At 38.9% G+C, this 24,941-nt stretch overlaps 3 protein-coding genes across 7 annotated transcripts; 2 read left to right on the forward strand and 1 right to left on the reverse strand.

The window, feature by feature from the left end:
- Positions 1-29: 29 nt before the first annotated feature.
- On the forward strand, positions 30-1,077 carry LOC124179763 (NADH dehydrogenase [ubiquinone] 1 beta subcomplex subunit 10). The gene is made up of 4 exons (XM_046564479.1): positions 30-217; positions 336-471; positions 561-700; positions 855-1,077. The coding sequence occupies exons 1-4, from the start codon at positions 136-138 to the stop codon at positions 965-967; spliced, it is 471 nt and encodes a 156-aa protein (XP_046420435.1). The 5' UTR covers positions 30-135; the 3' UTR covers positions 968-1,077.
- Positions 1,078-1,498: 421 nt separating this feature from the next.
- LOC124180376 (serine/threonine-protein kinase fused) lies at positions 1,499-6,500 on the forward strand. 4 transcript variants are annotated; one of them, XM_046565815.1, is made up of 9 exons: positions 2,367-2,606; positions 2,722-2,835; positions 2,942-3,087; positions 3,262-3,441; positions 3,560-3,704; positions 3,802-3,995; positions 4,197-5,368; positions 5,446-5,621; positions 5,841-6,500. In XM_046565815.1, the coding sequence occupies exons 1-9, from the start codon at positions 2,496-2,498 to the stop codon at positions 5,949-5,951; spliced, it is 2,349 nt and encodes a 782-aa protein (XP_046421771.1). In that variant the 5' UTR covers positions 2,367-2,495; the 3' UTR covers positions 5,952-6,500. The 4 variants fall into 4 exon arrangements, with proteins under 4 accessions (XP_046421774.1, XP_046421773.1, XP_046421771.1 ...); XM_046565816.1 differs by having other exon boundaries at positions 5,883-6,500; XM_046565818.1 differs by lacking the exons at positions 2,722-2,835; positions 2,942-3,087 and adding an exon at positions 1,499-1,739 and having other exon boundaries at positions 2,301-2,606; positions 5,841-6,474.
- Positions 6,501-6,596: 96 nt separating this feature from the next.
- On the reverse strand, positions 6,597-9,722 carry LOC124180386 (zinc metalloproteinase nas-14). Of its 2 annotated transcripts, XM_046565838.1 has the most exons (6): positions 9,557-9,722; positions 9,201-9,443; positions 8,392-8,574; positions 8,018-8,320; positions 7,110-7,243; positions 6,597-6,947 (listed from the first exon to the last, which is right to left on the reverse strand). In XM_046565838.1, the coding sequence occupies exons 2-6, from the start codon at positions 9,340-9,342 to the stop codon at positions 6,771-6,773; spliced, it is 939 nt and encodes a 312-aa protein (XP_046421794.1). In that variant the 5' UTR covers positions 9,343-9,443; positions 9,557-9,722; the 3' UTR covers positions 6,597-6,770. The 2 variants fall into 2 exon arrangements, with proteins under 2 accessions (XP_046421794.1, XP_046421792.1); XM_046565836.1 differs by having other exon boundaries at positions 9,201-9,722.
- Positions 9,723-24,941: the final 15,219 nt, after the last annotated feature.

The raw sequence follows: 24,941 nt of genomic DNA on the forward strand, positions 1-24,941 counted from the left end.
CGAAATGGAAGAGACACACCTCTCGATTACTTGACATCGATTCACTGCAGTCGGATCTAAATCTCTCTGTCGTCTGCCTCGCACTTATTTTGAGAACATTGTTTGTTGTAAATAATAATTAAATAATTGTCTAATATGGCAGAGGAACGGAACATTGTCATCGCATTTGCTAACGCGGTATTCAATATTCTTGACGGACCTGTCACCTTTTTCCGAGGTATTATCTAATCACTTCTTTTAGGTTATGATACGAAAATAGCCGATGTTCCGAACGACCGCCCGTGTCTTCTCAAGCATGTATATCTCGATGATAATTCCTTGATTACGAATTTTAGAAAAAATTGTTGTCCCAAATCAGCAACATTATCCTTGGTACCACCAAAAATTTCGCCGTGTTCCAACCATTGATGAGTGTTATATGGATGATCCAGTTTGCTCATACGAAGCAAACATTCAGTTCAAACGAGACAAGTAATTATACCGAGTTACTGGTCATTCTTTCTGGGTAGCTTCTTCCTATCAATTGTCAAACTTGGCTTTGTTTCTCTCTCATATTTCAGACTGGTTGAAAGCGATATCATAAATATTCTAAGACAACGTTTCGAGGATTGTACTTTATATGAAGGACATGACCAAACGGCCAAATGTCGGCATCTGTGGGATCAGTACAACGAAGCTTCTACGAATTGGTTTATCAAGTGTATGTTGAGTATTGCGCCGACTTATCTTACTTGTTGAATCTTCTGTACTCTGAACATCTAATATCGAAGAATGGTTTCTTCAGATTTTCAGGGATTCTATATCTCCACTGCACGATACTGTACACATAGTAAACATTATTATCATTTTTCCAGATGGTGACCTTGGTGCATACGGTCACACACGAGACGCATTAATGAAACAAAAACATCGCATGATTTGGGAAAGACGATATGGTCCAGTTGGAACTGGAATGAATCGCGAATGAAAACTAAAATGAAAATACATTTTATAGAGTCGCGAAAAATCGATATTGTAGATAATTATACACAATAAATTAATAAAAATGATCATGAAACTTTTCTGATTTTTGAACAACAATGTAATTGCTAATCAACTCAATCTATCGCCAATAATTCCAAGCGGACTGTGAGATGTATCTTGAAGAAATTTATTGAATGTATGTAATACACATGGAGGTGTTTCTCTTTTATCTATAAACCGTTCAAACATCATTCGTAAATTCTGCTTCAGCTATGTGGTTGCCGCGTTTTCTTCCGTATGCAGCTAGAATATACCTATATTTACAAATTTTTTTGAGGTTGTTGCGCTACCGACCACTGGCTCTTTATTCAGCAGTTTTTTTTTTTTGACTAGTATTGTATCGCTACATTCCTACATCATTCCTACATCTCTGATGAAAACAAATTTTTTTTGTCAACATCAGGCGCACGCTTAACACCAAGGACTCTAGGTATAATGCAGTATACAAAATAAAGTCTGAAGAACATCCGCACTGCTTCTATGTGCAGTAACATCCGCGCCTTATACTGCAGGTGACGGCAATTTGATAAACGCGACTCACGTGACCAAGAATGCGATCTGAAATTAGCTCTGAGTGAAATTTGAATTCAAGGAGAAACCATCACAAGAACGGCGCACGCACTTCGACTGTTCTTCGACGCTGCGGAATCCAGATCGCATTTTTCGGGGTGAATCAAGAAATCTGGGTTAGTATATTCCTACTAAATTTATAATAGGTAATTATATCACATAAAATAGTTAATTTGGCTTTTTTTTTACTGTTTCATTCTTGCAAACTCTTGATAAATGTGTGCTTGTATTGTTACTATGATTGTGTATTCTTCGGCCAGTTAATTAGAGCAAGTTTGTTTAGTCGGTTTCGAATGTATAAAATTATCGTTCGTCAAATGTTTCAGTCAACGTTTCAATGTGTCTTATATTATGCCTAAAAGCTTTCAGTCATCTTGAGATTGCTCCCGAGTAGAGTTTTCACTAATGATAACTGTTTTCTGATGAAATAATGCTTCGACAATCATTCATCTGTTGATTGAAAATCGACGACTGAAAAAACCGTTACAATGGAATCCGGACTATGTGGTAATTATGTTTCGATCAATTCGCCGAAATTTTCACGGTCAACGAAGGGCTACCGGCTGTCTGCGTCGAACAAAAAAAAATCCAGCTGAATCAAAAATTAGCAGAGATGGGTTTTTTCTGCCAATTGTATTAATCATTGTTCATTAATTGATTATTGATTATTTGGTGGTCGCTACACCCAATCATATCGCCTCTATAAGACTTCGGCAGAAAACGGCGGCCAAAATGGCGGCGCTCGACCGGAATTGATCAGGGTAATTCTTGGCACGTGGATTGTATGTTGTTTTGAATCGTGTCGGACGTTTGTAACGTTGACACGAGCACGTACAAAAGGTTCTCTGGTCTGAGGTTATTCGAATGACGGTAAACTACGTCTCCAATCGTGCGAATTCGACATGGAGAAGTACGAGGTACTCGGTCAGGTCGGCGAAGGATCTTTCGGGCAAGTCTACAAGGCCAAGAAGCGAGCGGACGGTGAAGTTGTCGCTTTTAAGGTTATCAGAAAGGTGAGCGCGTTGTTTCCATTTTCAAATTCTCAGCTCCGATAGGTTTCGACGGTTACACACACGCGCACACGCACACACAACAGAGCTTACGCTATAATTAAATTTGTATATGCAGCGCGGTCGTTCGCTTAAAGAGCTCAAGAGTCTGAGACAGGAATGTGAAATACAACGTCACCTCCATCATCCAAACATCATACAAATGTTAGATTCTTTCGAGACTGAAAACGAGGTGAGTTACTCGACTTTCATGCCGTTTTGAGATTTACTCTTCTTTCGGAATTATAACACGCACGTCAATTATCGATCTTCAAACCATTTTATGAATGTATCTTTAGATCGTTGTCATTACGGAATATGCTGACAAAGAGTTATATGAAATATTAGGAAAAGCTGGCCGCTTGTCAGAGGAAAGAGCCCAAGTTATTGCCTGCGATCTTGTCTCCGCACTTTACTACTTACATTCAAATAGAGTGCTTCACAGGTTTGTGGATCAAATTTTTCTGATTTAAGGCAGGCGCGACAGAGTCGATCGCATGTTAATTTACCACCTCCCAGAGTTCTTTCTCAGTGTTTTAGAAACAGTTGCTTGACACGAGTTTTGACATATCTTGCGGATTAGTCGCCAATGCATTATTAAATCTAATTTTTATTCCAGAGATTTGAAACCCCAAAATGTTTTGCTTGAGGCTAACGGTGTGGCTAAATTGTGTGATTTTGGATTTGCTCGAAGCATGAGCACCGGCACACATGTTCTCACTTCGATAAAAGGGACCCCTCTTTATATGGCTCCAGAGCTAATTGAAGAATGTCCATACGACCACAACGCTGACTTATGGTGCGTAACAAATATCAGTGACATCTGATGCTGTTAAAAATTATTGGGAAACGAACAGAAGTTAGTTTTGTACCTTCAAACTCGGACAATGGATTATATTTTTTTTATTGATGTACAGGTCCCTTGGCTGCATAGTTTACGAGCTAGTAGTTGGAACGCCTCCCTTCCAAACAACTTCCATATTACATTTGGTCAGACTCATAAGATTTGAGGCAGTCAAGTGGCCAGACTATATATCAGAAAACTGCAAAAGCTTTCTGCAGGTGAGCATTTTTTTAATACCTTAAAATTGGGTTACCAAATATTCTTATCTAGTAACTCATTATAATTTCTGGAGGTTTTTGGTCTTTACCTATTCAGGGTTTGCTTCAAAAAGATCCCTCGCTGAGGCTCACTTGGCCAGATCTTCTGAATCACCCATTTGTCAAGGACAGGATCCTGATGGTCGGTAGAACTGCTCCAACACCGTTCACAACTCCCTTGTCCGCGAGTCAAGCACGAGCTAAACAACAACAGCTTCAAAGTCTCGCCATGCGTTCCACTAGTCAATCAAAGTATGATTTTTTTACTAAAATTTATACCTATCATAAACAAAGTACTATACGAAAATTTTGCAAGGTTTTCTCAAACTGAGAAATGTCTTTTTATCAATATATTGGATTTCTTCTGTGATATTTCGAGCCATATTGGGCGGAAAAAATTTGTTTAGCTAAAATTTGATGGTTCGAGTTTCACAGTTTCATGATATTTTACAGAGTTCTGGAAAAAGCAGTACAAAAAATTCAAGAACAAGAACGCAAACTAAGGGAACAGCGCCACATGACTTGCGTCTCTCAGCCCCGATACCCAATTACACGTGGATATTGTCAAAACCGGCAATGTCAAATTTTGTGTCGCAGTGAACCTAGTGGATCGGATTCCAGTGCCAGTGTTGACGTGCTGCTTGGGAATCTGAGCCTAAGGGCATCTTTGCGGAGCGATCTGCTTGCCGCAGATCACGCGCTGTGCCAGAATGATTGCCCTAACACTAACGTTAGGCAAGCTTCCATCACGGGGACACTTGAAACTGCGCAACCGATGAAGACGGACGAATTAAGAGAAAAATCTACCTCCCGACGGACGTCTAAGGACAATAATTCACAGGCTCGGGGTGATGGAGCGAGTGTTTGCCACAGAGGTACATCTGCAGTTGAACAACTGCCCGGTGCCGATGGTGATTACAAGCAGAGTCGTTTGAGTTTCGACTATGATCAAGAATTTAGTGAAGATATAGCTAACAAGCAAGTCAGACTTTCTGACTGGGATCCCAGGGCGGTTGAACAACCTATAGAAAATGAGGAGTGGGTGGCTTTTCTACAACGATCAATGGAAGAAGTGATGGATGGAGAGGTCGTGTCGTTGCTGCAGCAAAACTGCGTTTCCGTGTTCGTTTCGCCTCTAAGAAACCCAGCCGCAGGATGCCGGGTTGTCGAATATGTCGCCTGCCTCTTGTCCCTGCCTTTTGTCGTTCCGATGAGTGCGGAACGCCTGAGTAAAATAAAACAAGTCTATCTGGACGTCAGGGTTGTCCCAAATCTGGTCTATGCAGTGAAGCTCTTGATGTCGGAACGCCGAGAAGACTCGAGTCCTTCGCCGACCAGCGACACGCGGTCAGCTGCCACTTTGTCAGCGGACGAGCTGCAGGCACTTGAATGTGTGATGTTGATGCTGTGCAGACTTGTTTACGTTCAGGAGCAGTTTCTGACGCAGCTTTGCGATGCTATTTACATTGTGAACGGTATGCCTCTTCTTCAGCAGCTCATCACTTTGGAGAAACGGAAGTCCAGGGTCGTTGCCGACCTTGTAGCCATATTCAACAACGTTCTCAGGTGTCAGCCTGAAAACGCCGAGTTGGTGGAAAGAGTCGTCCTTCGCACAAAGACACCCGGTACTTATCCAGCACATAGTTATTTTACCCAACCTTTTTTTCCCAATGCGCAACAGTAATCGAATTCTAACTTACAGTCGAACAACTTAGCAAGCTCCTCACGCACAGACAGAGCGTTCTAAGGGCAAGAAGCTGCACGTTGGTCAGATTACTTGGAAGGTTCAGCTGCAGGGCACTACAGCAGGCTTGGGGTAGGCCACTTAGAAATCTACTCGAGAGTCTGACACTAGACAACGAAGAAGTAGTGCGTAACGTGAGTATTATATTTAGAGAAAAATTTATCTAAATTCTCCAGGAATCAATCAATATCACGTGCAACTGCTCTGCCTGGTTTTCTTTTTCTGTTCGTTCACCGTCAATTGCGTTCTTATAATTCGGTTTTTGTCCAAAATGCACATTAATTTTGATTCCTCATAAAAGATTCTTTATCGAAAAACGATGAAAATTATAAACCTGTTTTGAGAAAAATCAGATGAGAATACATCGATCGCTGATTGGAACCGCTCGTTTGCAGGCCGCTGAAGATGCGGTTAGTGAGTTGAAGCAACTGCTGTATTACAACCAGCAGAGTCCAACCGGTTAACTGCAATACGTTCATCATCATAAGTATCATTAAGACGTTCTGTGTTTCCGTTCCAACCTGTGCGACATGGATCTATTTTCAGTGAGTTTTTAATTTTTTTTTATTTTCTTTTACAGTTATTTTCAATTGCATTTCAAATTCAAGATTAAGGGTGCTTTTCTTCGATTGTTATCGAGCATTAATTACGGCGAAATACTTTAATTGCTGGAAAGGTTTATTTAGCGAAAAAGTACATCATAATAATGTGCTTATTATTTTTTATCCCATCGTTCTCAAAAAAAATAAGTATAATTTGAAGAAGAACATAATTCATGGTTACTGTAGCAATTTCGGCCGACGAAAAGATCAAATAAGCTTTACGCCGATTTTTCATACTTTTCGTATTACCGTAAAATCGTGATAGGAGTAATCTGTATGTGATATGAATTTCGCGCATTGATTATATACTTAAACACTTACACATAAATTAGCTTTATCATTAGTGAATTTACAGGGTCATTTATTCGATGCGGAACACCGGGTTCGACCGACGCAGTCGTTCTTCCTAACGCATGCATAATTAGTTCCCTTTCTTACCCGGGTCTTGCGTTCAGCAACGCATAAATGACTCTTTATGATGTATGTATCGAATTCGTCAATTGCGAATTTGATTTAAAAGATATTTATATTTTTTTTTACACAAATCTGAATACAATGCCCTCGGTATTTTACTATCGGTGGAAATTATTGTCTTCCGTTATTCTCGCATGTTTCCTGCTTTCGGTATGAAAGAATCGCCCATCAGAATTACTCTAATTTGAGCTACAGAGCCCACAAGAGTCAGTCGAATAGCCAGCCAAGTATATTTTTCTCTTCGCTAGACTCGCTCGTGCTACCAGATTCGCTTGAATTCTCCGAAGACTCGCGCGCTTTGCATTCCTCTTCGTACATGCGGTCGATTTTCGCGATATCTTTCTTCGTCAATCCCTTGCGCTGGCCAAGCTTTACCTCCTCCTTCTGTAAAGAAAAAAAGGATTTTTAATTTTTGTTTGAATTTGTTCGAAAAAGTGTCTAATTAATATCGTCCCTGAGGTGTCTAACCGTAGGCAATTCATAGTTCTTGCAAGCAAACTGTGTGCCTGATCTACCGTCAAGCGCGTAACAATTTCAGTTTCTTACTATTGGTGTGATCGTGGGCTGATTGTTCTTCGAAAAAGCGTGCGAGCTATAGTGCATGATGCTCTTGTAGTCATAGGGGATTCCGAAGTCGGTTACTGTCTTGTTGTCGTATTTCTTGAAGTTGTGCTCCTTGCCTTAATGAAAGAAAACATTTTTATATCGCAATTTATCATACCAAGATGAAAATGAATGGGTATAACCGTCTGAATCATGAGTTAGGAAATGAGAAAACAAAAACCGTTGTAAAAATCTTCAGCAATGTTATTTACGACAATGATGGTGTACATGGATTAAAGAACATTATATTATGTTATAGAAATGAATCTGATCGAATTCGAATAACACAAGCCAAGATGTCAACAATTTGAGCAAAGGTTTCATAATCAAATAATTCAAGACGAACCTTCGTTTTTAGGCTCGTTTTACCCGCTGATCAAATTTCCACAAATTGTTTGAAAACCAACCAAGAAACCTCAGATTATAGTATAATCGTAACGTGGCAATGTAATTGTTGACAAAGATTTGTTGTACCGTGCTTTCGAAAATCTATTTTCATCTATCGTCGAGGTGATTTTTTGTAAAATGTGTAACTGGCGGTATCTGTGGCGAAAAAAATAAGCCCTAAAATATTGAAAACACCAGAGTTAAATGATCACACTTCGACCAATCGAATCGTAAAACCTTTTTTCAAATTGTTGTTATCCCAGCTTGAGTGTCCTTGAAATTCGCTGAGATTCATTTCGATTAATGCATAGTACGGATGTCGTTTCGTTCATTCATCATTGGTGTAAATAACACTACTGCGGTGATTGTTTAAACGGTCTTCCTCTTTTTCAAAATCTCATTTCGGATCTTGGAGGCGATTAATCTCCGGCGTCAATCGCTCCAAAGGATAACTCTGATCACACCTTCCTGGATATTATCCCAATGTATCTCGACCCAATCGTCCCTGTCCGCGGCGCTCTGCTGATGGTAGAAACCGAGCGCGTGCATCAACTCGTGGACCACGATTCCATGCCTTACGCATTTCGGGTTATTAACATTCAGGACTTGCCCCTGTCCGTGCCGACCGACCATCGACCAGCATCCCGACTCGGTTCCCCTTATCGACACGTAATCCTCGTCGGATTTCTCGTAGGGTCTGAATCGCAGGCAAGTTCTCTCGTGATACTCGGCCAGCGCTCCCTTGATCACCTCGACGCCCTCCTTATCTACGATTTTGTATAATTAAGAAACTGCGCAATTATCATTATACAGGTGTACCGTAATATAAGCCTTTCACCGAAATCCTCCTCGTGGATGTGGTAGGGAATCTCGCCACGCGGCCACCGCGCCTCGGCTTCCAGGAGTCCGTTTTTCGCGATGTCCCGTCCCTCGGGATGGACCATGATGTCACCCTCGAAGAGACCGCTCAGTTCCCAAAGATTCTGCGTGTCATCCGGCTTCCAAGCGTCCATTTTGCGACCTTTTTTCCCATAGAATAAAGAACATGTGACAACAACAAACCCTTATATAACGCGAACATGTTTTACGCGTTTTTCCGTGCATATTTTCCGAGCAGAAAGTACTCGTTTCTAATTGTCAGAATGAGTCTGCGAATGCTCATGCGCGGAGTACTGAAAAGACCACTTTTAAGTCCTCGGAGTGTTGAAAGTGGTAATTTCTGTACTGCGCGCACGCGCTGTCGTGAACAAATCTGACATTACGCTATTCTAACCTCAATTTCGTGTTTCGCTTCAAAAACGCGTAACATACTCTTGGTACATAAAAAATCGTGTGCAACAAGGAGACAACCGCCATTTCGCCTCGCGTGTTTGCAATATTCTTCTTTGATTTCAGCCACGACTCATATTGCAAACTTACGCTCGTCCCGAAAAACCGACTTTGCCCCCTAGTTACACAATATACTATTCCCTCGAAGGAGAGCTACGTTGCGCCGGCAGACAGGCAACCGAAGTTACACCTTACACGCAGTAAACGTAATCCGAGGCGTAACTTCGGTTGCCTATCCGCCGGCGCAATTTCGCTTTCACAAAAAAACCATTCATTATACGCTCTAGACGCATATTACCGGGATAGAAAATTATCCACCTATTTCACTGTGGTCGTAGTCCTTGGCGAATACTCCGACGAAACGGGGCGACGGCGGTGTCCGAGATTTTTGGGATTCGCCGACGGAAGCAGCGAAGCATAAACCGATCGCATGCAGCGCGATTAAAGCCGTTTTTCGCATCTTTCGCTCGGAGAACGAAGTTTGAAAAATAAGTTTAGAGACCCGCGCTTCACCCTGAGATCGTTCCGTGATTCGTTAGGTCGCACTGCACGCTCGTCGTCCTGCCTCGTGTATTTATGGTTACCAAATTGGGCCGCGCTAACCGTCCGATCAGTTCCTTCCTTCCTGTTCGCGGGGTTTACTCAGTCAGGGCCGTTAGAATTCGAATACTTACCTGCCCGATAGATAGTCAAAAACTAGTCGCTGGCTCAAGGAAGTCACACACTCGCGATAAAAGGTACGCTCACACGTCTAGGACCGCCCGTGGAATACAAATCGCGAATCCTCATCAACGTTGCGGGCAAAGTGGCCTAATTACGAGTCCGATACGCTGTGCATGTACCTACACTGACAGCCTGAATCGTATCTTTGTAACGTCTTGACTTAATGTTTGATTAAAGTTTCTTATCGTTATTTGTTGTTTGGATCCCTGTTGTGAAAATATCCGTGCCTGTCCACGCTATTTGTACATGTTATATACCTAAAAAAGATTAGCGATACAGTCGGTGAAAATCTGTAAATGGTTGAGAATTTAAAATTTACATACAAATAGACATGAAATTGTTTCTAGCATTGTAACCAGGGATTTGTTTATTTTTTTTTTTATCACTGACACAGAATCTTTGGAAATCTTATACGTATAGTACATTGAACGTTGGTACATTATATACTGCAGTATAACGAGTAATTTTGATATTAAGGTTTCGAATTTTGAATTACTGATTTGAAAACATATCCGGACTTTATTTGTTGCTCTTGTTGTTTTATTCAACGAATTAGAGCTTCGGTATACATTAAGTATAGATATGTGTATAATGAATAATACAACAGACCAACCCAAATCGTTTTTCGCTGCACGCATCATGGACGCGGTATGTACCGTATTTCGCGACAATAAAAACTGGCCGAAATCATACGGCTCCGCATCGTGAAATTTATACGTCGCTTTACACCTTCGCATGCTTAACTAACACACGCGCGTGCATGTAGGTTCGGGTATACACACCTATACATATACTTATAATCGTGCACGCACGGAATACGCTGCATGGTTTCTGATTTTAGAAATATGACAAAACTTGAAGTGCGACAGAGATACAGATCGTGATCGAAGGCATGATACAAAGCTAGGAAAAATGGTGGCCCACATAAGCGTGCAACAACAACAACAAAGATAACGATCATTTCTGATGTATGAAATTATTTTACGGCCTGTAGAAATGTCTACATAATGGAATGTGCTTGCACGAGAGGTGAGATCCGACAATAGTCGATGCATGACGACGAACTGATAGATGATCTAGAACGATGCGATAACGAAGCTAAAAACAATTTGAGATAAGAGAAACAATGGGGAAACTTGAAAGAGAAATCTGATTAAAAATTATTGGGATTAGCGATCGAGAAATAAATCGTTCCGGCTGTTACGTGACATTTTAATGCTTGATCCGATCTCGATCATTTGTATGCGCGTAGAGGGTCGAGACATACATCCTTGCCGAGTAATGAAGAATGAAAGAGAAAAGAAATTGATGGACGAACGGCGGGAAAGAAAGAAAGAAGAACAAAAAAACGCAAGGATCAAGGAGGGACTTATTGTTAGATTCGGGCCTCACTCGAGAGGCCCAATCGACGGGGCTAAGAACAAGAACCGATCCGGCTAGAATTTAGGCTATGAGGAGCCTCCTGGTGAATCTGGAACAGTGAGTTCGTTGCCCTCGCTGATCGGTTGGGCCTTGTGTGTGTGTGTGTGTGTGTGTGTGTGTGTGTATGGGCCGTGTATCCGCTTGTTCATATCGTGCGTGTGTGTTATTATTATTATATATATATATATATACATACATACAATACGTAGGTACATACTTGCATACACATATGTTTGTAATCGATGTACACGTTGCAGCATCGATTTTACCCTGGTTAAATACGGCAGTAATGCGATACGTATACTGCGGAGTGGTTACCGATTTGGGGAAAATCGGGGAGTCAAGGAAAAGTTAGGGAATTTTATGAGCGTATTATCGTATATAGAAAGAACACGAATTATGGGTTAACTTATGGAGAAGTAGTAAAATTGTGAGAAGAATTTTTATCAATGTTCTCCGGTACATCGTGATGGTTAAATAGATCGTAAACATGTTTTTTTTTTTTTTAATACATTGATTGATTAGAAGCTTTGTTTTATCAGATATTATACAGAAATTGGCGATATTGTTTGTTCGGATTTTAGTAAGCGGTGAATAATTATAGTCTGGTTAGGAAAAAAGTCAGGAAAAAAGTTTGGGAATTTATAAGTCTGAAGTTTGTAACTTTACTGCTGTAACGATGCATCGTTGGAAAAATTCTTCACCTTGCGAATTTAGGATTGATTGAAATTCGGTAAACTGTTGATAAAAATTATATCTCGTTATATTATTTTTACTGGTCGTTACCAGTGCCGAGTGATTGAATCGCGTCAAAAGGCGCGTATGATTTTCTTTTCTATTACAAAGCGTAGGTATAGATATATTCAAAGCGTAGAGCAGGAATGCGGAAATATAATTAGCAAAGATTGTGCTACGAAAATCGATTCACAGACAACGAGATGAGCTCTGAATCCTTGATCGTGTGTAACAATTACCTTTAATCCTCCTATATATATATATATATATATATATATATATTATTTATAACACCGTTGCGTGTAAACGTGCAAGTTTCACTTCGCACGCACGCACGCACGCATTCACGCACGCATTCACGCATTAAGTCGTGCACGTGCTGATATCAGCACGTGCGTTTCGGGTCAACGGTCTCACGCTCTAACAGGTAAATACATGTATATACATGTATGTACATACACCTATACATACGTCATGCATAGATGCATGCAAGCCCCGCAGGTGTTTTCGTGCGCCATACGATGTACGGATCTCTCATCTCCTCCCGTCGATGCAACGCTTGCGGAAAATATATAATATATGCAAAATTTTCCCATTCCTTTCCTTCACTCTTCGACTTCGTTGCTCTGCCCCCCCCCCCCCCCCCCCCCCCTTCCATGCCCTTCCCGTTTTTTTTATTTATCGAAACATTCGTAGCTGTGCCGTATGTCATGTATGAATGATACCAGGGTATCCACAGACCTGGAAAACCTGGGAAATGTCAGGGTAATGGAAAATTTGGAATTGTCGGGTGATTTTTAATTTGGTTGGAAAAAAAAAAAACTGAAAATATCAGTTTTATATCGTGGCAATTGGAAACGATTTCCTCGAGTCAGGAAAAGTTTACTTCTTTTACGTTTGGGAAAAACAAATTGGCTTAAACTGACCATTTTTTTTTTTTTTTTTGCTGTGCATTATATTTTTTTTCAATTTAGAATTGAATTTGAAACGAATATAGGGTTAATAAACTAAGCGATTTTAGGTTTCAGTAATTTAGTATGGAACTGGGAAAATGTCAGGGTAAACTAGGCTTTTGGGTCCTGGAAAATCTGGTAACGTTATGAAGTTATTTTCCCGAAAAAATTATAGGCCAACCTGTGTATACCTGATTCTTCGCTCGTACGTACATACATGCATGCATACATATATCGTTGATTGTGTATGACGAGCTGTTTTTACACCGGGTGTTAATTCTAGTCCTGTCCATCACCTTGCACAAGAATATCGCTATCGCGGTGGCCAGAAACGTCTCGACGCGCGGGGGAGACGATAATCCATACCGCATAACTATATGCATACATATTATACGTAGGTATAACAAGACCTCAGGGTGGCAAAGATATAGGGAGGGGAATTCACGCATCAGGAGAAATCGCGAAGCTACATTTGCTCGATCGATTTATATATATATATATATATATATATATATATATATATATATATATATATTTATATGTATTTATATATATATGTACACACGCACACACACACACACACACACACACATGTATATACGCATAAAGGACTTCAAAACACGTTTCGCATAATTATTTATACGAATTTAAATTTCTCATGTCAGTGTCCAACGTACACGCACACATATACTTGGTCTTTCGTATATTATACCGTATAATTTTTGTGTATAATATAATACAATCGTCTGTATACGAGACACGTATGGATAATGTGTACGTCCGTTTATTATCACATGCTCAATTGGAAATGTCACGGAGAATTTATAAACTGTTGCAGTTCATGCTCGAGCGAAGTTGTAAATGTGTCTGTTATTTCGCAAGAATGAAAAAAAAAATAACGTTTATATATATATATATAAACATATAAAGACGTATATTAACCAAAAGGTGTAAAATCATTATTATCTGTAAAGACAGGGAAACTGAAATGAAGCCGTGCAACAGATGAGCAACAATACAAAGAGAAACAGGAGATTTATTTAGTTAGTTGAATATTTATTTATTTTTTTATTTTTAGCATTTCTGGTAGCGGAAATGTTCGATTATGAATTCCAATTTTTACACGTCTATGGATAATAAAAATGATAATCTTGTGAAATTTAGTACATTTGTTAGTGTTAATAGGAACGCTAATTAAATGTTCACGAGAATTTGGTGAGTCTCGAGTAGATAATCACTAAATATATCGATTATACCTACAAGAACCTAAATCGTTCCGCGAATTTTAACGTTTAATAGTAAACATGGAGATACGTGTTAAACTGATTGATTGCAGTGGTGAAGAAAAGAATAATTTAGAAACGATTTCAATACAAAGAACAAAGGAAAGAAATTTTTTACTCTTTGAGACGATTTCACTTTATTAAATTGTCGCCAGATTTCGGTATCTGAATAAGAAACTTTCATTTGGTAGATATATTTAATTTCGAAATAGTTGAGGGATCGAGTCATAGTATTTACCAACGAAATTTGATCATTACGTTCAATTTCGGAGCGTGTATTGATTAGCCCTTGAAATCCGGTACTCCCATCGTTTGAAAAAAGTAAATAAATAAAAAGAAAACTTCAACCGCCAAAATTTTTCTTGATCAAAATATGTAAAAATGGTATTCGTCGCTGAACGAATATATTTATTTTTAACGACAATCTTCTGTTCGGCAAACTTTCTTTACAATGCCCGAAAGCTTGATCAATTTTTCAAGAATTTTTTGGTTGAAAAGTAAAAAGTAAAAACAAAAGAGAATTATGTACATATATATATATATATATATATAGGACTTCAGGGGCATTGATAGTTAGATCATATATCTATACGTACGAATAAACTTGTTTGACTTGATTGACGATAAAAAGAAGAATAAGAATTGTAAAAAAGTGAAACATGGTCGATATAGTGGGATCGATTAATTTCCTTTAATTAGCAAGATAAATAACTATATTACAGTATACGCATAAGCGAATAAAAATTAAAGTCAGGATAACGGTTGTTCATTTTTTCATCGCGTATATAATGCGCTTTATAAATATATAACGTGCGGATTAAAAAGAAGGTAATTCTCTGTCTCACGTACCCGTAGCAGGTATATAATTAATTATATGAATTAGCGATATTTTTGGGACAAGATTTCGTTGTACGTTCGGGGGAAAAGTTTCTTTCAATTAAATTAAAGTTTCATCAAATTCAAAAAATTTTTCCATTACCATACCGCACTTGAACGGACTCTCGTTTAATCTGAAACGACATCACAATTCCTTTCTTCGTTGAACATAAATAAATCGCTGTTGCTTTTTATTAATACGATCGTTGACAATGTGAATTTATAAAATGTTTTTTTTTTTATTTAACATTTTTTTAAATCGACCAAGACTCTGTCTACCTTGAATATATTTTCGTGCTTCAGATTGGACAAAGGAGTTTGCAAAACAAAAATAAAAAAAAAAAAAAGACAGCGTCCTGTCGTAACAAACAGTTATTTTTTCCTCCTTAGTGTAGATCGCGTAATGCAGGATACAGCAACAATAATAACAACAAAAACAACCCCCTTCACTGAAGGATAAAACGTGGCGTTGCTGCGGGTCCCGTTTTCACCAATCGTTCAGCGATACTCGACTGACAATGAGAAAGTCCTCGGTTTGTTCGTGCAAGTTGTACCAGTTCGGAATCCCCATCGGCTTGAACCCGCGACGCGTGCAGTTTGCACCGTGGCCCTAACTGCACCGCGGGCCCAAGTCCACCCCCTCTCCTTGAGTCCCCTCGCCGCGGGGCCTCAAGGCACAAAAATAAACTTGCGAATTCTCCACGCTGCGTGTATAATGTAGGTACATGCATGCGTGGGTATACATGTACACATACGATATTACGATTACACGATTGCACGGTGTACGCGAGGCGATTCTTACGCTGCGTTACATTATACGAGCTTATTTTACGCCGGGGATATTTTTAGCAGCCGGACAACAGTTAACCTCTTTAACGCACCTCTCGGTTTATAACCCTGCAAACGTGTTCAAAGCATCGCCGATTACTCATCCACCTTAAAACCTGCAACGATAATTTTTTCTTCTCGTTTTGGCTTCGTTTATGTTTTTCGTTTTTCGTGTTTTTACTTTGATTTTTTAACCACCGATTAACGTCCTCCCATCCTCTTACCCCGGGCTGACGAGAGAGAGATGAGTACACTTGGTCACGGTGATTCTGGGACTGTTAATTTTTTCCAAGACTCGCTTACGTTGGCAACGCTGTATCAGATCGCAGCGCCACCGCCGGCCCGCCTCGACACAGGATCAATCTTTGCAAACGTGATGTAACCCATTACCATAGAATTCAACCCAAAAATATAAAATGCGACGGTCATGGGTCAAGTTATGCTTGCAAAGGTAATCTAACCCAAAAACATAAAATTCGACGATCATAGGTTAGGTTACGTCTACAAAGATAACCTAATCCAAAAATACTAAATTCGTCAATCATAGATTAGGTTATGCTTACAAAGGTAACCCAACTCAAAAATAAAATACAACGATCATGGGTTATGTTTTGTTTACAAAGTTTCGCGGTCGGCCGGTGGTGGCGCTGCGGGTTAATTCTGCATTGCCAACGTAACGGAATCGTCGAAAAAATTTCACTCCTCAGAATTACCACGATCAAATGTACGTTATACGGTCCATACTCAACACATGTTCATATATCCTCGAAGATCCTGCAGTCCCTGCCCATTACAGTATCTGTACGAATACCCATTTCAACTTGTACCGTAATTGAATTCTCATATTGCGAATCACCGCTATATGAATATAATGAACGCGTGTAGTGTGGATTTGTAAATATTTTACATGTTTTTAAATTATGGTTTACCACGATCTTTCCTTCTCGTTTATTATTATTATTATCAGGTCTATCACGAGGCCGATTAGAAAATGCAACGTGTTATAAATTTCGATTATAATCCAAGTAATTTTTCTTATAATCTGCGATACGTCTTCCTGCAAAAAACCTTCGTCTTTATTTTTTTTTATCATGGTCGAAGCTATATCCTGATCATTTCCATAGTTTTTTCGCGTACTTATCGTTTACAACTGCAGCATTTAAATCGCTTGACGTTATGTTTTTTTTTTTGAAAATTATTCTCACATTGCGAGAAAAACGGGAAATTTCTGAAAGATGTTAAAAAATATCTTGGAATCAATCCAAAAGTATTTCATTGCTAAAAAATAAATGAATTTCGGGTTTTCACCTATCCAAGGAAAAAATGACTCGACAGGCGAACCCAGCGAGGGGAATAGCAATTAAATGTACTCCAATCTTAACGTACAGTAAAATAAACATACATACGCGAGGTATAACTCGATAGGAAATACAACGTATCGAGTTTCAAATTTTCGTTTTAAACTGAACGGTTTAAACGAGAGATCGCACGAGAGATCTCGCGATCAATCACCGCGCCCGTTCGTAGATTAAAAATCCAAAACATACATCACGCTCTCCTCCTGTACTTCTCAAGGAATTTATTATACACGATGGGGCCTCTCTCTCCTCTTCTAACGTTACTAAACTACCAAGCGCGGCTGTGGGACCGCTGAAATATCCTCGCCAACGACTAAAAGAACGCCCGGCGGCGGCGGCGTCGTTGTTGGGCCGGGGGCCCCGTGAACCAGTGACCCACTGGGCCCCCGGTTCCCGCGTATTTTGGTAGCGACCTGGGCAGAGGGCCGCTTCTCTCGGTGCCGCCGGGCCTCATGCAGGCCCCGGTCTACGCCGGGTTCGTCGACCCCGGTCAGGTGTCGCCTCGGCGGTCGTCGGGCCCCTCCACCCCCTCCACGTCCTCCTCGGCTGGCCCGAGTCGGGGCCCGTGGCTAGTCGATCGGTCCCGCGGTCTGCGTCTTCTTCTTTATCTTCTTCCTCCCCTTCTTATTCGCATTCTTTATCCTATACGGAGAGGAGTCAGGGCGTCTGGGGCTTCGGATGTCTTTAATACAAGTCTGTTTCTTTCTTCCCCTAAATTTTTTTTTTTTTTTTTTTCCCTCCTCGTCTCGCCTTTTACTTTACACAATTTACTCAGACAGCGGGCCTAAGTCGTACCTTATGGTATATATTTACATACCTATGTATACGTAACGCAGTTATTATGAATAACGTATGATTTTGTGGGAAACGTACGGTTTGAATAAGAAAAAGAAATAAAGAAAGATAGCAAGAAAGAAAAATCAAGAGTGTCGCAATTGATAGAGATATTGAAGAAAAAAAGTTTTCTCTTCTTTTTTCACCTCTGCACCAAAACTTCCCATTCATATTTGTAATAATTACGTTTCGAGAGAAATCCTAACCTCTTTGCGTCCGCACTTACATACGTTTAGTTGGCAAAGGTAACGAAAGACCGTAACACGCGCTTGTAGTATTAACGCATACACATGTGTAATGTATATTATACATACATCCGTATTATATGTAGTCGTTTTGCCGGGGAACCGATCAAGATGCCGTTAGAACAGCTGACGGTACGGAATAGAAGAAGAAGAATGTTTTGCATGTGTTTTACGTATATATGTCGAGGTATGTTGATATGGAAACTGGTACGTGAGCATCCGCGGAACACCGTTCATGCGGTACGTTCCGTCTTGGCAATGGATTTATGGAATTCAGAGAAAGATTTGCCGCTTCGTGCGATCGCTTCGTTCGTTTATCCCACGTATATATACGTATACACACACATATATATGTATATATATATATATACGATATAGTTAGCTACGCATACGTATAATTATCTCGGGTTCAAACGCCGTCTCCTTTTCACCCTGTAATTGCATTGTATTTATTACTCTGTAGGATTTCCTTCCATAATTGCATATTACAGTAAGTATTACACTGCATAAAAAAAAAAAATACTGTTCCAAAACGTAGAAATATAATATTAATAACAAGAGCTCAATCTTTGACGGCATTTTTTTTTTTTTTTTTTATTTTCCGTCATTTGGAACAATATTTTTGGATATCATCTGTAACGTTCGAATGTTCTATATTTGTTTTTTGTTTTTTTTTTTCTGCGATGTCCATTTGTTTTGAAAAAAGAACTGGTAATCGGATTTTATATTTTGAATATTACACAATGCGTCGTGCAATGTCGAATATCAAATTTTTAACTCCTTTGGACGAAACGAATGACAAATAAATAAATAAATGAATGAATAAATAAATTGGAAGTTGGTGTACAGGATTTCTTTTCAAAATCACCGGAGACTGTACCTCGAACTGTTTCCTATAAATTCTTCATTTCTTTCCTTTTTCCTTTCAACCCGTTTTTTGTTTAAGCTGTGCCTATTATACCGGATACAGTGAATTTTCATCGGAAGTTTTTACTTTTGTGGAGATGTTATGGAAAGTGTGCAGGTGTGGAGAAAGCCAAGTGTATCTATAGACATAACGCGGATATAATTATTCCGTTACAAGGGGCAAGATTTTCTTCGTTATATTGACTAAAATTTATTCATATTTACAACAATCACTTTTTTTACCCTTTACATTATCGTTTATGCAAATATTTGTCGAAAAAATGTACAGTGCGTGCATTTTAATCTGACGAGTCTACATGTATACCTATAATGGTTTTGATTCCTCGATTTTCCTCGTACAAACGGTTTTTCTCTTTCTTCTGATAATCTCTTTTTATTTTTCATTCATCATTCATTAGAGTAGACCGTTATTGTATATATTATATATATATATAGGGTAATTCCAGGTGAGATGGTCAATAGGTAAGAAATAGTCTACAGTATAGTCCAATTCAGTAAAGTACATGAGAAAATATACTGTAGAGATCGTCTCTTACCAGCTATTGGTCGTCTCGCCCGGAATTACCCTACATAAATGCAACGTCATCGCAATTAAATGACTCTTTTTCGTTCGAAAATCCTCGAGGTCGATAAACTTTACAATACAATTCTTCCGAAATAAATAAATAAGGATATAAAAGAAAAGAAAAGAAAGAAAGACGGAAAACAAAAAAAAGATTCAATGGAACAACGATAACAAAAAATACAACGAAGACGAGGATCGGAGTATCTATGCAGCGAAACGGTTAAAAAGTCGATTCTCGTTCCTTTCCAGTTTGCCGTTAATTATGGGTTGTATATGTATATTTGTAGAACCGATACAGCCAATCCGTCGATGTCAATTATCGACATACCGTCTGTTTATATACTTAAATATACTACAGTGTAACACGTAACGTAAAAATCGTATTGCATTGAGAAATTCCGCGATCATTATTATTTTCTTTTTTCTTGTTCTTTCTTTTTGCTCCATATCAGTCGCCGTGGCGGTACTCGAAAAATCCTCCGTCTCTGAAGGAGCAAGGACCGCGGAGTTGTGGTCCGAAGACAATCGCGGCGAGCCGTTAGCTCTTCGTAGCGGGGACTTGGGGCCCGGCCCTCAGGCCCCGGGGCGAAGCCGCACCGAGCACTGGGCAACTGGGCAAGTTGGACGCCTCGGTCATGCACCTGTGATAGTGAAAGTGCTCTCGTGATATCCCCACCGTCTGGTTCTCCTTCTTCTTCTTCTTCTTCTTCTTCTTCTTCTCATTTTTCTTTTTCTTTTTCTCGTTCTTCTTCTCGGATCCTCCTCTTATTCCCTACCCGCGGTCTCCGACCTCAGAATCTTCACGTTTTTATTTCATCTTCTTTTGCTTTTTCATACGAAATATGCTTCAGGAGTTATTGGAAGGACTGAGGTTGCCGTAATGATCTCTATGGAAACTTGCTCCGGATAAAATTTACAATTGTAATTATACGGGCGTTTTTGGTTTTATCTACTTTTGCAGGGAATTTCATTTGACGAATTTTTCCATATGTCGTTTTATTATAGTATATGTATGTTATACTTATATTTGATACTTGATATACGTGTATTGGTTTTTATTTTTATCTTGTTTTATCGTTCCTGTTATGTCGCACAGTTTTAGCGAAATTAACAAGCACGCATTCGTGCTGCGGTGATTCAGTTTCAAATTAAATATTCAGATATGTACGCGCAGGAATTGCATAGACACAGAGTTTGAAATGAATTGAACGTTGTTTTGAACGACGTAAATCTCAGAAACTAATTTTGCGTTGCAATTACCAAAAAATTAAGGATCGACAATAGCGCAAAATGGTTACGCACACCTCGTTTTTCGTAATTCCAACAATATTCAAACGGTTTTTTTTTTTTTTTTTTAACGACACCTGTTTCACTCAACTCTTCTAGTTACTGTAACAAATGAAATTTTTCTCAGTGCGTGTATAATTCTGCAATTGCACGCGTGCACAATATTAACGACAGGCGGGCTTGCGAAATGTGGATTTAAGATATTGAGCGACGCTTAGAACCCAGAGGGGGGCTTGCTTTGGAATCGGGATGAATTCGTGTCGAAACGGAATGACGCCGTTTTATCTCGAGAAGAGTGAGTTTGCGTACCTCTAACTTTGCATATTACCTACCTAACATATATGCCTCATCATTTGGTAATGTACACGCGTGTAATATCGATGCGATCTTCGCGTACCTACCCACCTACCTATAACCGTATAATATATTTCGTTACGCAAGTTATTTGTGTATCAGGCGCATGTGTAACACACGCACGCATGTACATACATGCATATATATATATATATATATAAGGCGTGCGTGTTAAAGGACGTTACGTTACGTTCGATTACGTCGCGCGATTCTTATTTTTTTTATTTTTTAACTATCTCTCTCTCTCTTTCCGTCTTTCTCTCCGCTTTTATTATTATAATAACCCGCGCTGAGATTTTTCGCAAGGAAACGAAATTTAATACAACTGCGCAAAAACCGAGGACGGTGTTTGTAATATATAATATACCGTTTATTTTCTTCTTTTTTTTTTTCTTTCTTTCCTCAAATTTCAACCCATTACTTTCTACTATATACACATAACTCTGCGCGTGAATATATTATATATATATATATATACATATGTATATAATGTTCTTTGCACAGTTTTCATCGATTTCTTTTCAGCAGTATTGAAAATCGCTAATGTTTTATATATTATCATTTATACCTGAAACCGAGAAACGAATTGATATAAATCGAAAATTAATTATTACGGGTACATTGACGACAGCTGTAGAATTTCCTGTCGTATCGTACTTTGTACACTTCAATTCGTCGGCGTCGTTTCGTCTGTATGACGAGAAAAAAAAATAAATAAATAAATAAAAAGCAAACGAACGGAAATGAAAGAAACGTAACGCAGTCGCAGAGTATTCGTAGATGTTCAAAGATCCCTAAACGTGCCAGGCAGTTCATCAGGTTAGATTGTAGAGGTATATAAGCTGTTCGGCCTCTAACGGTATACATAAACAGCATCGTGCAGATCGTACATGCATAATGTATTTTAGATATTATAATGGGCGAAATTCGCAGCTATGCGAGAGCCGGTCAAGTATTAAGTACAGGCATCGTTAATCGGCCGTTTCACGTTGCACGATGGAAGAAAAATTCGTGAAGATATTGTAACAAGGCGATGAAGTTAGTAACGTAAGCGTAACGAATGAAGCATGGAATAAATCGTTGTATTAATTTTAGAACGATTTTCAAGGAGTTGGAATTTTTCAAATACGAACTTATTTTCTTTGTTATGATTTACTAGATGAATTTCGGGGACAATGTTAAGGCTGCGAACTAACGATTTTTCTCAACATGCATCGTTAAGGGGTAGTAATAACACATTTTCTACACGAAATGAAGTGTCATTTTCACCAATTCATCTTAGAAAAATGAACCCTTGATTTCTTGTACACAAGGTGTCGTTACCCCTTGAAGTAACGTTTGTATTAACTTCAACCTCGTGTGTCGATTGGCCGGGAGCACCGGCCCCAGTCTTTGCAGCTTACTCATAATTATTCATTATCATAAATTCGGATTAGAAATTTTTGTTTTCGTTAATAGACAATATCGCGGCTGATCGCGCTTACATACCGATCACACCTCCCATGCCTCGCATTTTTATTAGTCGGGAAAGCTTCGTCTGACTTTCGAGTTCGTCGACCGGCTTCGAACTGGACTGAGGAGACTGACTGCAGATATATATATATATATATATATGTGTTGTATTATACGGAACGACCGCGACGGTATTTTATACATATATGTATATTTATGTGTATATATATATATGTATATATAAATCGATGGCACAGAAAATAAATAAATAAATATATATATTTATATAAATTTAGTTGTGTGCCATCGACATTATATGTATCGAAGTTGTATGTACCATGTATGTATTCCCGCGAAACTTTTCGATTTGCAAATATATGTATATATAGTTTATGTATGCTCGTTTTTGCATATCCAGGACTCGTATTATATTTAGAAAACGTCGATTAACGCCGATCGCGGAATATCGAGAAAAACCTGATACGTTCTCTTATATATGTATTAATTATATCTACCTTCAAATTTCATCTCGATGATAGTCACCGAGTGATTTTTATCTATATATATGTTGGAGTGTTTTAGAATAATTTTTTTTGTTTGTTATTTCGCTCGCACTTGTACCCTGAAAAGCTTGTTTTTGGTAAAAAAAAAAAAAATCAGCTCCTCAAAAGATGAGATCTGTAGCTTACGTGGAATGGTTGCCAGAATCGCATTTCGTGGATAAAAATCATAAAAAATTCATTGCTGTGCCATTTTGGCAAGAGCATTTGCTTTTTCTTTTTTTATTGCCGCTAGAAAAGTTATTTTCGGTTTTGAAAAGAAATTCCGTGGAACGGTGAGCTCGATTGGTTTTGGAAAAGTGTTATAAAATGCGATTGTACAAAACGAAAATGTACCGAGTGATGTCAAATTGAAAATTGTTCAAGCGATCGTTCAGAAAAAGTCTCAAAGAGAAATGATGTTCAAAACAAATATTGGACGATCCTGCCTGCAAAAGATCTGAGTGATTTTATTACAAAAAAAAAAAAAAATCGCTTATCCTCTTTCAGCTGTTCGAATTAAAAATCCGATTTTCTCGATGTAAGTCCCGAGTTATGGAAAACAGAAAAAAGCTCCAATGACTGCATGGAAGTGACGAAGGATTTGAAAGTTGTCAATGAGATAGCAGAAAAGTTTAATTTACCGTGTGACAAAAGATGAAGATCAGGTGCAATGTCTCTCTTTCAAGCCGTTAAGCTCCACGACCGAATTATATTCCCTGGCTGTAAAATGGGGAGGTTAAAATCGACTTTGTCCGTAAATGAAGAAAAAAAAAAAATTATTTCTCATACGACAGAAATAATGATTGTTCTTTATTATATATCCTCTATAATTCAACGTATATCACAGTCCAATTTTTTATGGATCGTTAACAAGGAACAATGGTCGAAACAGGTCAAATTAATCAATTACTCACTATTTTTTACAAAAACATCGTATTTTGTAACCCTTTGCCCAAAATGCGCTGTCCGCAGCCATTCCACATAAGCTGCAGAGCTCATTTTTCTAGAGGCTTATTTTTGTCGTTGTCCGAAACAAACTTTTCGGAGTGCAGTGGCGAGCGAAATCAAATTTTTTTTTATTCCGAAACACTCCAACAATCATAAATCATATCTTGTTTAAATGCCTAACAGTATATACATACATGCACAATATGTAGTCGGATATATACTATTGATTCGATTCGTTGACGACTTGTTTTGGTAATAAAAATTCGAGACACCTGCCGGTAGAAAATTTTTTCTTCACCGTATAAACACAAATACTTTCGGAGAATGTATGTAACCACAATTTTACTTTTTCATTGAATTCTATACAAGCTTCCGTATTATTATAATATCGTTTATTTTTAATCAATTGTTGTTCAACATGAAAGACAATCACGCATAATTCCTGACCCAGGCAAATATTGCATCGAATGTAATATACGAAACGTAGTTTTCGATTTTACCACAATTCTTATTCCATTGGCAAACAGACTCCCTTATAAACTCCCCTCGCCTAAAGTAGTACGAAATGAAACGAGGCCTGATACGTACGTGATGCAAAACTGTCATAGTGTTGGCAGGCAAATAAGCGGAGAGCCGTGTCGAGAGTAAGTTTACAATTCCCTCGGGGTCGTTGATCTCCGGATACGAAGCTACGGCCTCAGGTTAGCCTTCCATGCCGCAAAGGTGC

This window comes from Neodiprion fabricii, chromosome 4 (genome assembly GCF_021155785.1).
Source record: "Neodiprion fabricii isolate iyNeoFabr1 chromosome 4, iyNeoFabr1.1, whole genome shotgun sequence".
Taxonomy (NCBI): domain Eukaryota; kingdom Metazoa; phylum Arthropoda; class Insecta; order Hymenoptera; family Diprionidae; genus Neodiprion; species Neodiprion fabricii.